Here is a 15,273-nt window from a genome sequence, read left to right as displayed (position 1 = left end):
CATACGTGCTGACTGCATCAGGACTATATCTTGGTTTGCCTGTGTACGGTTTTGCTACAGTTACTTTATATTCCAATGTCTTATGTTTCACTATGGCCTTCCCTTGCGTAAATTACTATATGAAATGTCTTGAAGGGGTTCATATTTGAAGTGCCTAAGCCATCTCTTTATAGAAAGTTGGGTATATAGTAATTCTTTGGATCTATAGGCATCTATTGAGGAAATTACTAAAACTATTGTTCTCCAAGTCATTTGTAAATATTCCCCAGTACCTGAGGAAAACATTAGTGATACATGACTTGTTCTGCCCTCAGGTGGCCTGTTTCTTTTGACTTTAGGCTTTTCCTCCTTCAGTTTTCTCCCTTTCCTTGTGTTGTATCTTTCAGATTTTGCAATCTAGCTCTGAACTACTATCATGCCTAGATTAATTAGCGGGGATTCATTATTATGTTAATCCGCAGATCCGCAATCACTTTTTCTCCAATATTAATTTTGATTGGCTGATTGGGAGTACACAGGTGTTCTGCTGAAGTCTCGGCAGACTTAGAAATTGCTTGGGCCTTTTCATTATCTGGCTTTTTGTCTTTTTTGGACACCACAAATTTTGAGCCCCTTTGTTGACTGATCATCAGTTTCTTTAGGTGACTACATTATCTTTGTTCCTGAAGATTCAATTACATTTTAAGTTCTGTGAGTAAATTTCTTATCAAAACTTTTTTTTTTTTGGCATAATCATTTCTGTGTTCCTTTTTATTCTGTAAAAGTTAAGTTTCAAGATGTTATGAAATGTCAAGAATATTTTTCCATTGTGGAATTAAAAGGTAGATAAAACATACTCTCTCTTAAGGTTCATAGAAACAGTAGATCTGGTTGCAACAAATGTTAAGTAGTTTTGGTTCTTATTCAGCACCTTCATTTTAAACAAGAACTCAATTACAGTTGATTTATATTTTTGATGGTGAGATTTTGTCATCAGTGGAGAATCACTAAGCTCTTTGTGTATTTCCCTCATTAAATATTCAATGCTTTTACCTTTCTGCTAGAATGTAAACTTTATTAAAGTGGGAGCTTTTCTGTCTTATTCAAGCACTTTAGTACATGGCACACTATGTGGTTAACACATGTTTGCTGAATAAAAGAATGAAAGAATAATGAATATATGGAATTACTCTACCTATAGTAACCATGCTAATTACCCCCATTTGGGGCAGGGTGGGGGAGACATCAAGCCCCTCTTCTCTCATTCTTAGAAGTTAGGAGGAAAATGGTAGGAATATCTCCTGTGATCAGTCTTTCCTTCTAGGGGTCTTTTCCTTCTAGCATTTTATTTTCATTTACTTATTTATTGTTAAGTAATTTTGAGGTAATACAGTATATATAACTCTGTGGTTTTATACCGTCTAGGATTACATTCTTTTTCAAGTTACAGAAAAACCCTAAAGTAGTGATTGCTTAAATAACATAACACTTTATTTCCATAATGGCTCTTATCCCTAGCAGCAGAATGCTCAGAATGGAGAGAAAAAAGCCAAAAAGTATATACAGTGTCTTTTTTTTTTTTTTTTGCCCTGCCTGCAGCACATGGAAGCTCCTGGGCCAGGGATTGAACCCGTGCCCCAGTGGCAACACAGGCAGCTGCAATGGCAACGCCTGATCCTTAACCCACTGCACCACAAAGGAAATCCTACAGTGTCTTCAGATTTATCTAGACACTTAACACACAGCACTTGTCACTGATACTTCAGTGGCTAAACCTTTATCACATGGTCATGCGTAGTTGTAAATGTCCTCTTTGTTCCAGTCAACCAGGTATTCTGCTGAATGTGAAGGATTTTTCACTAATGTAGAAAGGGAATATGTAAGCTCAGGAAGTGGCACTAGAGAAAGATAAGCCAGTCTGACCTCTTCTACAGGTGGAAAAGTATAGAAGGCCCAGGGAGGTTTTTACTTTCCAGAGTAGCAGGAAAGCCGAGAAGCACCTGTTATCCAAGTTTTTCCCACCATTCCATGATTTTTTCCCCTAGCATCTTAATGTAATCTGCTTTTCTTGTTTTTATGCTCTCCTATTTTATGTTTACTTCACTGTCTGTTAAAAACTTTCATTTCAGTGATATTTTCTGCCAAAGCTGTTGTAACCACTTCCCTCTTAGACATAAAGGAAGCTCATTCAATTCTAAAGGTAAATGTCTTTGTATTAGCAAAGTATATATTTGTTCAAGAAATGTTTTAGGCCATACCAGTCACTGATTTGGTCCTACTTCCATATACAATGTCATAGCATATATTTGTAAAACAATTCCTTGGTAAAAATGCTTCTATTAGTCACCTAATTTCCTATAGAATTAAAAGTTTTAAATATCTTGGACTTTTTATCAACTTTTCCCTTCTCAAAAGACATTACTTACCAGGTTATGGCAATGATTTTGTTTTTCTATAGTTTTTTTTTTTTAACTTGAAAAATGTAGATTTCTATTTTGCTGAGTTTTTTTCTTAATTAAGGGATTATATGGAATATAGTGGAGTTGTGGGTTTTTTACTGTAACTCTCAATAATTTAACAGTTTATACAAATAGCAGGATTCTAAAGATTTTCTAATATCTTGCTAATTAGTTGTTAATTGGTTCTTTCCCTCTTTCTATCTCATGGAACCCAAGTTGATGATTCCCTATCTTTAATTTTGAATTAATGTCTAACAAACACTATAAATATGCTATTAGCTTAGTTACCAATAGACTTTGAAAAATTTTTCATTATGGAAAATGTATGTAAAAGTAGAGAGTTTAATGGATCTCGTGTCTCCATCACCCAGCTTTAACATTTATTTGCATTGCGGTATCTTTTCTTATACCTGTCCCACCATTGAATTGTTTTAATGCAGGTACCAGATATAGTATAATTTCTTCCATTACTGCTTCAGTATGAGTCTCTAAAAGATAAGAGCCCCCCCTTTAACATAATCTGATGCCATTCTCACTTATAAAATTAAGTTTATTAATATCATATGTCCAGTGTTCAGATGTCCCTTATTGTCTCATAAATTCATTTTGAAGCTGGTTTTACAAATCAGACTCAAAGTAAGATCTATAGTATTTGGTTGATATATCTGCTAAGTCTCAATTTATAGGCTCTTCTTCCTTTTCTTTGTTTTTGCCTTCAGTAGACCTTAAGTTAAATCCCTTTCAGAAGTTTCTTTTGCCAAACGTTCCGTAACCCTTTATTGTATTTTGCTTCAGTGATCAAGTTTCCTTTTTGTATCCTGAGAAGTTTTCCTTATTAAAGTGACTTTAGAAAGTGTTCACTTAAAAGAAACTTTAAAAATACATTTTAGTATTTAGTGTTTAAGTATAGGAGCCGAAAACAAGTATGCCGCTTTTAGCAAATAATTTTATTTTATCAGGTTACATTTGGTTTGTAAATCATATAACCTTAAGTATTCTCTATGCTACCTTTATTTTCTAAGGAAATTTTTGGCATATAGTCGATAATTCATAATCAGAAACATTTGCTCATATTGAAGATGAGCAGTAAAATTGACATTCCACCTGAACACACTATTTTGGTATGTAACAGGTGAGCAGAGTACTAGAAGTAGACTTTTTCATATGAGTTTGCCTACATAGTTGCAACTAGGTAATTTTCAAATCATGATGGCAGTTTTAAGTGAAAAGATCTCATATTACAAGGCCTTGAGAGAACATGTATTTCTCCACCTTAGAAGAGGAAGTATTTTTTCAGGTAGGATCATACTTTATGATATAGTAAAAATAAAATAACATTTTAATGAAACCTAAATTTACTTAAAATTTAAGTAAAATAAAAAAATCTCATTTCGGTGAGTAGTAAAATTGCCATGCTATATCTAAACCTCTTCGAAAGGGAATTTGGTTGCCGTGATATACGGAAGAAGTTTACCATTTTTTTTCCTACTGTTAAGGCAATGTTTATAAAACATTGAATGTACATAAAATAAATCTGCTGTAAAAAAAAAAGTAGTGCATGTTAATTTGCTAGGGCTGCTCTAACAAAGTACCACAAACTGGGTGACTTTACAGAAATTTGTTTGGTTTTGGAGGCTAAATGTCTGAGATTAAGGTATTGGCAGGGTTGGTTCCTTCTGAGGTCTGTGAGGTCAGTTGCTTTGCTGGCACTCTTTTGTGTTCCTTGGCTTGTAGAAGCACCACCTTATCTGTCTTATCTTCACTTGGTGGTCTTCCTGTATACTTGTCTGCCTCCATGTTTCCCCTTTTAAAAGGATAGCAGACATTGGATTTGGGCCCACCTCAGTAACTTAATCTGAACAAAATATGTCTGCAGTGGCCCAATTTCCAAGTAAGGTCCCCTTCTGAACTACTGGAGATATAGGGCTTCAACTTAAGAATTTGGGGGAGGATACAATTCAGCTCATAACAGGTTTTACTAAATATATGTGTAAATCAATAAGTCAGTGAATTTTTAAATTTATATTATTTAGCATGAATATCTTGCTTTCTTCTACAACAATTCGATAGTAATGTAGTTATTTAAAGTAAAAGTTGTACATACAATAAAACCCTCCAATTAAGAAATAAAACATTAAAAATCACATATAGAGAGGAAAAAATAAACCTATTAAATATGTAGACTAATGTTACGGATATTGCCTTTTAAATTTAGTTATAAAATTTCATGAAATCACGGCAGCATGGGTACAAATTCTCATTGTCAGGTTTTACACAGCAACACACCTCTATCATTTTATCAGAATAGAGAGATAGTTTTCTGATACCAAACTATAAAAATAACTTACCATATTAGTCCTTTATCAGAGCATAGAAAACAAAATCATAAACTTCTTTATTGGTTCCATAACACATTGCATAGATATTCTTCAAATGGATCTTTCACACTGCAAAATATAATTATTATTTTCAGTGTTACATACCTGTCAGGGCCAAGTGTATAGTTTTATGGTAATCTAACTATCCAAGAAAAAAAAATCTTAAAATCTGAGGAAATTGCTAGAATATCAAGAGCTTTGTCCTCCTAAGGTATCAACTTTCTTATTCAGCCTTTTCATTTATTCACTCATTCTGCTTTAGGTTGAGTATCAGATAAGTATAGACAGTACTTAAAGTATCTGATGCATCTGTATATATTTGAATAAAATATATAAGCTTCACAAAATAAAACTTAAGGCATTTTTCAAACTACTTTGTAGTTATTTTTGAGAAATTTATAAATTACTGTTCTTTGTTGTATGGGTGAGTAACGTGCTTTATGTCAGTTTCTAATTTTATAATTATCCTAAATTAGGAGGAAATTTTAAAACTGCTTTTTCTACTTTGGTGAAGAATGTTTTTGACTTTTAGTTTGTAGCACTTAAAATTGAAGGAAGCACTAGCATAGAACTAACTGTATATTAAGAACTATTGGTCATGCTAGGAACACTTGATATTTCAAGATATTAATAATAATATAGTAATTTATTAATAATTGGAATAATAGAAATATCGATGTGGCCTTAATGTGGCAAGCACTGTGATAAGTGTTGTACATATATTAACTCAGTTACTCTAATGTTTATGACATTTTACTGTTACTCTGTTTAGATGACGGCTAAATTAAGGTACAAAATAATTAAGTAACTTGGTAGTCACAAAATTAGTAAATGGTAGAACTGGAATTTGAACCTGGATACTCTGACTTCAGAAGTACTGCTCTTGGAGTTCCCATTGTGGTGCAGCGGAAACAAATCTGACTAGGAGCCATGAGGTTGCGAGTCTGATCCCTGGCCTCGCTCAGTGGGTTAAGGATCCGGTGTTGCCATGAGCTGTGGAGTAGGTCACAGACACGGCTTGGATCCCGTGTGGCTGTGGCTGTGGCCAGCAGCTGTAGCTCCAATGGGACCTCCAGCCTGGGCACCTCCATATGCCATGGGTGTAGCCCTAAAAAAGTAAAAAAAACAAAAACAAAAAAGCAGTGCTCTTAACCATTCTTATGCTTCTTGTTTTTAGAGATTGAGCTGCTGAATCTCAGAATATTTCTGTTGACCCTTCTGGAAGTTTACGATTTCTTTCTTCAGCTGTGTCCAGTCTGCTGATCAGCCAGTTGGAAGAATTCTTTATCTCTGACATCTTATTTTTTGTTTTCAGCGTTTCCACTTAATCTTTTTTATATTTATATACTTCCCATTTCTCTGCTGAAATTTCTCATGAATTCATTTATTTTTTCCCACCTTTTCCATAGATCCTTTAACATTAATTATAGTTAATGAAAGTTACAATGTCTGGGCCATTTCATGGTCTGGTTCTGTTGACTTCTTTATCTCTTCATAATGAGTTGTTTTTCTTGCTCTTTTTTTGTATGCTTCTGGAAATTTTGGATCAGAGGCTGGACATTGTGAGTAAAGAGCAGTAAATATTGAGGAAATAGTATTTATGACTAAAATTAGGCATATTTCTTCTGTCAGGCCATTAGTTGGTTAGGCCTTTTGCTTCCAGTATTCTTTGTCTGCATGTGTTACAGAAGCTCTCTCTCTCTCTCTCTTCATGCTCATGGCACCCTCCCCCCACCAAGCTGTGGACTGCTGTTGATTATTACTCATTATGAGGTTAGTGGTAAGAGCAGAATTCATTAACTTGACTAAGCCTCAGTCTTAGCAGGCCCTGTGAGCCTGGGTCTCAGGGCTGTGTGGTTTTCTACGTTTTTACCCTTCCTTCCATGACAGCCATTGTCTGTCACATATATGTGGAAGGGCTTGGGTAAGAGTGAGTTTCCTGCTCCTTTAGTAATAGCAGAACATCTGCTTTGCGCTGGTACAGGATCCAATAGGATTTCCTGCCCACCCTCCCCTTTTAGTGGCTTTTTAAAAAAGGCATGTATAATATGAATCTTTAATATCACCAGTACTATGTCGCTTCATGTATTTTATAAGATGCACTTTATAATATACTTCCATTTTCTTCTTCTATCTTGTATGCTGTTATTGTCATATATTTTAATGTAAACCCCACAACACAGCGTTCCTATTTTTGCTTTATACCAGAGGTTAGCAGACCTTTTCCACTGACAGCAGATAGTAAATATTTTAGGCTTTAAGGGTCATAAGGTCTCTGTCACAGTTTCTCCATTCTACTGTTGTGGCACAGAAGCAGCCTTAGAAAGTATATAAACAGATGAGAATAACTGTGTTTCAGAAAAACTTTACTTACAGAAATGGAGGGTGGTCCAGATTTGACCTGTGGGCCAGAGCCTGCTGATCCTACCTTGGATAATCAGATATCTTTTTTAAAAATAGCTTTAGGAGTTCCCGTCCTGGCGCAGCGGTTAACGAATCCGACTAGGAACCATGAGGTTGTGGGTTCGATCCCTGCCCTTGCTCAGTGGGTTAACGATCTGGCGCTGCCGTGAGCTGAGGTGTAGGTCACAGACTCGGATCGGATCCTGCGTTGCTGTGGCTCTGGCGTAGGCTGGTGGCTACAGCTCCGATTAGACCCCCTAGCCTGGGAACCTCCATATGCTGCGGGAGCGACCCAAGAAATAGCAAAAAGACAAAAAAAAAAAAAAAAAAGGCTTCTTTAGGAGTTCCCGTGGTGGCGCAGTGGTTAACGAATCCGACTAGGAACCATGAGGTTGCGGGTTCGGTCCCTGCCCTTGCTCAGTGGGTTAACGATCCGGCGTTGCCGTGAGCTGTGGTGTAGGTTGCAGACGCGGCTCGGATCCCGCGTTGCTGTGGCTCTGGCGTAGGCTGGCAGCAACAGCTCTGATTAGACCCCTAGCCTGGGAACCTCCATATGCCGCGGGAGCGGCCCAAGAAATAGCAACAACAACAACAACAAAGACAAAAGACAAAAAAAAAATAGCTTTAGCGATATATGATTTGTGCACTTTGAAGTTCACCCTTTTATGGCACACAATTAAATGGCTTTTAGTATATTCACAGAGTTGTAAAACCATCACAACAATTCATTTAAAAACATTTTTATTACCCCAGAAGGAAACCTGTACCCTTAGCCATGCCCCTCCAATTCCTTCATCTCCTGATCCATCCCAGTTCTAGACAGTCGGTAATCTGCTTCTGTCCCTGTGTACCTGCCTATTCTGAACACTTCATATAAACGGAATCATTTGTGTATGATCCTTTGGTTTGTGTGTGTGTGTGTGTGTATGATCCTTTGTGACTGTTTTATTTCACTTAGCATAAAGGTTTCAAGGGTCATCCATGTTCCATATATGTTACTGTTTCATTTATTTATTTATTATTTTTATTTTTTTAAATTTCCCCAATACATTATTTTTTTTTTTCTACTATACAGCATGGTGATCCAGTTACACATACATGTATACATTCTTTTTTCTCACATTATCATGCTCCCTCGTAAGTGACTAGACATAGTTCCCAGTGCTACACAGCAGGATCTCATTGCTAATCCATTCCAAAGGCAATACTCTGCATCTATTTATTTTTATTGCCAAATAATACTCCAGCAGTGTTTGAGGGTTCCAGTTTCTCCACCAACACTTGTGATTATCAGTCTTTTTGATTATAGTCATCAGAGTGGGTATGAAGCTCTTTCTCATTGTCATTTTGATTTGCATTTCCCTACATGTAGTTAATAATGTTGAGTATCTTTTCATGTGCTTATTGGCCATTTGTATGTCTTCTTTGGAGAAATGTCCGTTCAGATCCTTTGTTCATTTTAAAAATTGGATGATTTATCTTTTTGAAGCATTTTTAGAATTCTTCATACATTCTTGTCAGATATATGATTGGCAGATATTTTCTCCCACTTGGGCATTGTTTTTTCATTTGCTTGATATCTTAAAATTTAAAATTTTAATCATGTCTTCTGTGTTACTCTTTTTTCTTTCATTGCTTGTGATTTTGATGTCATACATATATGAGAAACCATTGCCTAATCCGAGGTTGTGAATATTTTAGCTTTTATCTTTAGGTTTTTGATCCATTTTAGGTTTTTTTTTTTTTTTTTTTTACATGTGTATATTCAGTTGTATCAGCACCATTTGTTGCAAATACTATTCTTTCCAATACTGAATTGTCTTGACATCCTTGTCAACAAACAGTTGACCGTAAATATGAGGGTTATGTCTGAACTGTAAATTCTATTCCATTGATCTTTACGTTTATTCTTATGCCGGTACCACACTGTTTTGATTACTGTAGCTTTATAATAAATTTTGAAATTGGAAAATGTGAATCCTCCAACTTTTCTTTTTCGGTGTTGTTTTGGCTAGTCTAGAGCCTTGCTTTTCCAAACGAATGTTGAGGTCAGCTTGTCAGTTTCTCCAAAGAAGTCAGCTGGGATTTTGATGGGAGTGAATTGAACCTGTAGATTAATTGGGGTAGTATTGCCATCTTAACAGTTTTGTCTTCTGATCCATAAACATGGATGTCTTTCCATTTATTTCAATTTTTTAACAGTATTTTGTGTTTTCCAGAGTATAACTTTTGTACTTTTTTGTTAAATTTGTTCCTAAATAATTTATTCTTTTTGATGTTATTGTAAATGGAAATTTTAAAATTTCATTTTGTTCATCACTAATGTATAGGAATATAGTTCATTTTTGTATGTTGATCTTGTATCCTGCAACCTTGCTGAACTCATTTGTTAGTGCTAATAATTTTTTAGTAGAGTCTTTAAGATTTTGCATATACAAGATCATGCCATTTGCAAATAGAGTTTTACTCCTTCCCTTCCAGTCTGGGTACCTTTTATTTCACTTTCTGCCTAATTGCCCTTGTCACACCCTCTAATACAATGAGAAATAGAAGTGGTGAGGGGACATAGTTTTTAAAATCTTGTACCTGATCTTATGGGAAAGCATTCACTCTTTGGCCATTAATGATGCTAATGTTAAGCTGTGAGTGTTTTTGTAGATGCCATTTATCAATTCCCGAAGTACCCTCTACTGTAAGTTTGTTGAGTGTTTTTATCATAGAAGTATTAGGTTTTTGTCAAATGCTTTTCTGCATCTGTTAAGATGATTGTGTGGTTTTTGTGCTTTATTGCATTGGTATTATGTATTATATTGATTGATTTTAATGTAGTAAATCAAACTTGCATTGTTGGAATAAATCCAACTTGATTGTGGTGTATACTCTTTTTTAAATATTGCTGAATTTGTTTTGCCTGTATTTTGTTGAAGCTTTTATGTGTATGTTTGCAAAAAATAATGGTCTATAGTTTCTTTTCTTGTAATGTCATTTGACTGATTTTGGTGTCTTTATAAAATGAATTGGAAAGTATTCTGTTTTTTGGAAGAGTTTGTAAAGGGTTGATATTTTATTTATTTATCTATTTATTTATTTATTTTTTGTCTTTTTGCCTTTTCTAGGGCCGCTCCTGCGTCATATGGAGGTTCCCAGGCTAGGGGTCTAATCAGAGCTGTAGCTGCCAGCCTACATGAGAGCCATGGCAACATGAGATCCGAGCCTCGTCTGCAACCTACACCACAGCTCATGGCAATGCCAGATCGTTAACCCACTGAGCAAGGCCAGGGATCAAACCCATAACCTCATGGTTCCTAGTCGGATTCGTTAACCACTGAACCATGAAGGTGTTTTGTGTGTGTGTGTGTGTGTGTGAGATATTTATTATTCTTTAAATATTTGGTAGGATTTACCAATGGAGGCACCTGGGCCTATGGTTTTCTTTGTTGAAAGTTTTAAAATCACTAATTCTGTTTACTTGTTATAAATCTATTTTGATTTTTTTACTCTATTTTGCTAAATTGTTTCTAGGAATTTGTCTGTTTCAGCTAAGTTATCTAATTTGTTGGCTCATATTTAGTTATTCATAGTATTTTGTTACAGTCCTTATTTCTGTAAAGTCAGTAGTAGTGTCTCACTTTCATTGCTGAGTTTAGTAATTTGAGTCTTTTTTTCTTGGTCAATTAAAGGTATTAAAAGTTGGAAAAACTATTCTTAATATTTTCCCACATATTTATCATTTTCAGTGATCTTAATTTTTTTAATATAATTCTAAGTTTCCATCTGTTATCTTTTTTGTATTTAAAGGGCTTATTCTTATAATTCAGAATTATAAGAATTCTGTCATTTGCTGTTGTCTGGAAAAGTCTGATTTTCTTTTTTTCTTTTTTTTCTTTTTTTTTTTTTTTGCTTTTTAGGGTTGCACCCATGGCACCTGGAAATTTCAGACTAGGGGTCAAATTGGAGCTACAGCTGCTGGCCTACACGACAGCCACAGCAATGCCAGATCTGAGCTGTGTCTACAGCTGCCAGCCTACACCACAGCTCATGGCAATGCTGGATCCTTAACCCACTGAGTGAGGCCAGGTACTGAACCTGCAACCTTATGGTTCCTAGTTGGATTCGTTTCCTCTGCATCACGATGGGAACTCCATATTTTGCCTTCATTTTTGAAAGATATTTTGCTAGATATAGAATTTTAGGTTGACACCATTTTTCTTCTTTTTTTTCTCTGAATACTTTAAAGACATTGCTTCCTTGCATTATGCCTTGAGTAGTTTCTGATGCAAAATATGCTATTAATCTTATCTTTGTTTTTCTGTATCCAATTTTTCTTTTGGCTATTTTCAAGATTTTCTTTTTGTTTGGTATTTAGCAATTTCTGAGGTATGTAGGGTTTGTCCCTTGTTTGGACATCATTAAGCTCCTTGGATATGTGATTTGCATTTGTTTTGTTTTGTTTTTTATTAATTTAAAAAAACTCTCAAGAATTTTCTCTGTTTTTTTCTACCCTATTCTTCTCTGTTACTGAGATTCCAGATATATGTATTTTCAGTCTGTTTGATGCTTTGGCAGGTTTTGAATGCTCTGATCTGTTTTTGTTTTGTTTTTTGTTTGTTTTTATTTTTCTTCTTTGTGTTTTACTTTTACTTTAGGTAATTTGTTTTGACCTAATGGATTTTTTTTCTGTGTCCTGTCTGCTCAGAAGCCCATGTATGTTATTCTTTATCTTCAGTATTGTGATTTTTTTTTAATTTATCATTTCTAAGTGATTATTTTGTAGTTTCTAGCTCTTTGTAAAGTCTCCATTTCTTCATAAATTTTCTCTTTGTACCACATTCTTTAACATATTAATCATATTTGTTTTAAAGTCCCTATTATACTCTAATCTCTGAGCCTTTTCTACTTCTGATTCTGTTGACTGTTTTAGCTCTTGACAATGGGTCTTACTATTTTTTTTCCTTGGTCTTTTTATGTGCCTTATAAATATTTATTGAGTAGTGGGTACTATGTTTAAAAGAACAGTAGAGACTGAGGTTGATGGTATTTATGCCCAAAAAATGTGCACTTTTTTTTTTTTGGTCAGGCCATCAGTGTGAGGGTTTTGAACCGATGTGGTCAATAGTTGAAATGGATTTTTGTGTTTTGGTATTACTAATTTCAACAAGCCACAGATTTCACATTTTTCCAGTGGATTTTTACCATCTTAAACTTAAGATTTAGAGTGCTGGAGGGTTTTTTCAGTGTTCTTGCTTCACAATCAGCTTTTAACAGGCCCCTCTGTATATCTGTGCCACAAGGGAGTTTCCCTGTACCTTTGCTTGGTTCTTAGTGATGGACTGGTATTGTTTTGTACTTTAATCAAGGCTTTGGTTGGGGGAACAGGGGATAGTGTTTTGTTCTTCTGTTGCAGCATCAGTACTAGATAGGCCCTTTCCCCTGAGTGTCAGAGTGGGTGTTATTAATGTTCCTGTCTCCTTTCCCATCCCTCACCGCAGTCATATATCAAGAGAAGGCACAAAGGTACTGTTCCTCTTCCTACAGCAGATTTTGCTTTGTAAGCCAAGCTGGCTTCAGCTTTGCTTCCAGTAGCAGATGCTGTTTTTCTGTTTCTCCTTCAGTGACAGCTGACCTTTGCTAGTCACCAGAGGGTGGGCAGATTCCTTCCCCTCACCCAGCAGTCGATGGCTTTATTCTACCCTTCTTTCAGTAGTTGCTGGGCTTTTTGTTAGGCAAGGGTATGAAGGTTTCTTCTTAGATGCTTAAAAATTGTCCTTAATATCTTTCTATCTATCATATTTCAGTTTGTCTTTTTAGATTAGTTCCTGATGAGCACAGGCTGGATCTTAGATTTTCAGAGAAGGATGACTACTATTTGGTTATTATTATAATATGCCAATCTGTTTGTTCTTTTCCAGCTTAGGCTTGATTTCCGACTCTTTTCACATGTTTTTCGATAGCACTGCCATTTTGGCTGGATTGGCAGCATCTGTTATTTCAAAATGGAGAGATAATGATGCTTTCTCTTATGGGTAAGCCTTTTTAAAAATGTTCTTATGGAAGTATAAGAAATACAGAAAAAAATAATCTCAAGCTCAATGAATTTTCACAATTGAATGTACTTGTACTTGTGCTTGTGTAACTTGAACCCTTGAAACCAACCCCCTCATGCCTCCTTTTCTTTCCCATTCACCTTCCCAAGGGTAGCCACTTTCCTAAATCCACAGGTTAGTTTTACCTGTTTTGGGAACATATATGATTGGAATATGCAGTATATACTTTTTTTTTTGCATCTAAGTTCTTTTGCACCTTTATTTTACCAAAAAATGATAGGTGAGATTGTTTTGTTACTAAATAGGGGAATTTATCAACCCTGAACCTATTTTTCTTTTTTTTTTTTTTTAAAGAGGAAGAGAAAGAGAAAGGAAAAGTTTCATATTTCTCTTTTTTCTTTTTGGGATGATATTTCACTGTTAATTTACATAAAATCATTATTTCCTAGTATCATTTTATATTACTTAACCACTTCAGCTCTTCTTTTATGTAAAATACTTCTTTTCATACTCTTGATGAATTTGGACAATTAACCAAATATTTGGAGAGTGTTTTTATGCTGAAGGGACCTTACCAGAACATCTGGTCTCACCTGTGGTCCTAGTACCCTTAGAGACAGAGTTTGATCGGGGGAAGCAATGGAGTTTCAATTATTTGATATACTCTGCCTGAGTGTTTTCAGCTCATAGAATATTTTACAGTGTAATTATATTTTTCTGTAAGCAAAACAGAACTAGTATCCTCCTTCTCTCTCCCCTACCCACTTTCCCTTTCCTGCTCCCCTCTCACCTGCCCTCTGTCTTCCCCCTGCCCCCACCCTTGTCAGTGTACTCTTGCCTTTTCTCCCTTCTTAGCGTCTTTCCTACTTGGACTCCATCTTTCCCTCTGGTCCCCATCCTCATGCTCATTTTCCCCCTTTCATCTCTCCTAACTCCCTTCCCCCTTTCTTGTTCTTTCTAGTTAACTGGGGTCTGTGCCCATGTTCTTTTTTTCTCCCTCTCCCTTCTGCTTTCCACATCCTCTCTTTCTCCCTCCCTTCATCTTTTATTCTTTCCCTTCTGCTCCCTCTATGCTGTACCACTGTATCCCTTGGGGTCTTTCTTATCCCCTGCTTCTGCCCCTTAACTTCTTCAGTTGTGGTTCCTTTTTTTTGCCCTTTACCAAGCTCTCTTCTTTCACTGATTCTCCTTCCTTGATGCTCCCATTCCTGTTCCTCGCACTCTCTCCCCCTTCTTTTCACATCCATTCTCTTAAACACATTGTCTCTTATGCCCCTGGTTTTCTCTTCTACTTGTGCTCCCCACCTCCTTCCTCTTTCTTCCTAGCTTTGCATTTGTTCTCGAGCAAGCACACCTGCTTCTTGTATATGCGTGTGTCTTCGGATGTTTATCAAAGAACCACTATGATTTGAATACTTTGCTACTTCTAATGGTATAAAAATGAATAAGATGTGGCTTCTACTTTGGAGGAACTTGTGCTCCAATAGGGAAACAGTTCTGAAAAATACCATGATAACTATACATTGTGACAACTGCTAAAAAAGAGATTTGTGAAATTCCGTGACAACTTGCTGATTTGGGGGTATAACCAAAGTGATAAAGTTACTTGTAAAATTATAAAAAGTGAGAAAAAAATACTAATTATATTATTTTTATAGTATAGAGCAGGAGATACTGTTTTTGTGTAAATCCAGACAGCTTGAAAGCTCAGAAGAGAACCTATTCCATGGTACTATATAATCAAGATTCTAAAATATATTTTGAATTTTTAAAGAAAGATTGTTTATGAAGTTATAATATTGTCTTAGAAGATTAGTAATTCATACCTATTATATATAAAAAATCTATTTAGAATACCTTATTAAGCAATCTTTCTGGATAAACAGTAACCAATTATAAAAATTCTCCTCAGTTCCTTAATTCTTAGGGTATTTATTATTTTTTATTTAGAATGCATAACATCTTGGTTTAAAATGGTTTTTAGGAATAGCTTAGAATACCTTCAGTACC

The 15,273-nt window shown here is 35.5% G+C and overlaps 1 protein-coding gene across 2 annotated transcripts in view; it reads left to right on the top strand.

Moving 5' to 3' along the window:
* Positions 1-15,273, top strand: part of SLC30A7 (solute carrier family 30 member 7) — an 83,513-nt gene that overhangs the window by 2,472 nt on the left and 65,768 nt on the right. For both annotated transcript variants that reach the window (XR_007135602.1, XM_047785173.1), the window contains exon 3: positions 13,129-13,242. Coding sequence is in view for 1 of the 2 variants with exons in the window: in XM_047785173.1 (XP_047641129.1) it covers positions 13,129-13,242 (114 nt within the window). In the remaining variant the exon portion in view is untranslated. The remainder of the gene's footprint in view (positions 1-13,128; positions 13,243-15,273) is intronic.

This window comes from Phacochoerus africanus, chromosome 6, assembly GCF_016906955.1.
Source record: "Phacochoerus africanus isolate WHEZ1 chromosome 6, ROS_Pafr_v1, whole genome shotgun sequence".
NCBI classification, from domain to species: Eukaryota; Metazoa; Chordata; class Mammalia; order Artiodactyla; family Suidae; genus Phacochoerus; species Phacochoerus africanus.
This window is presented reverse-complemented; position numbering and strand designations above follow the sequence as displayed.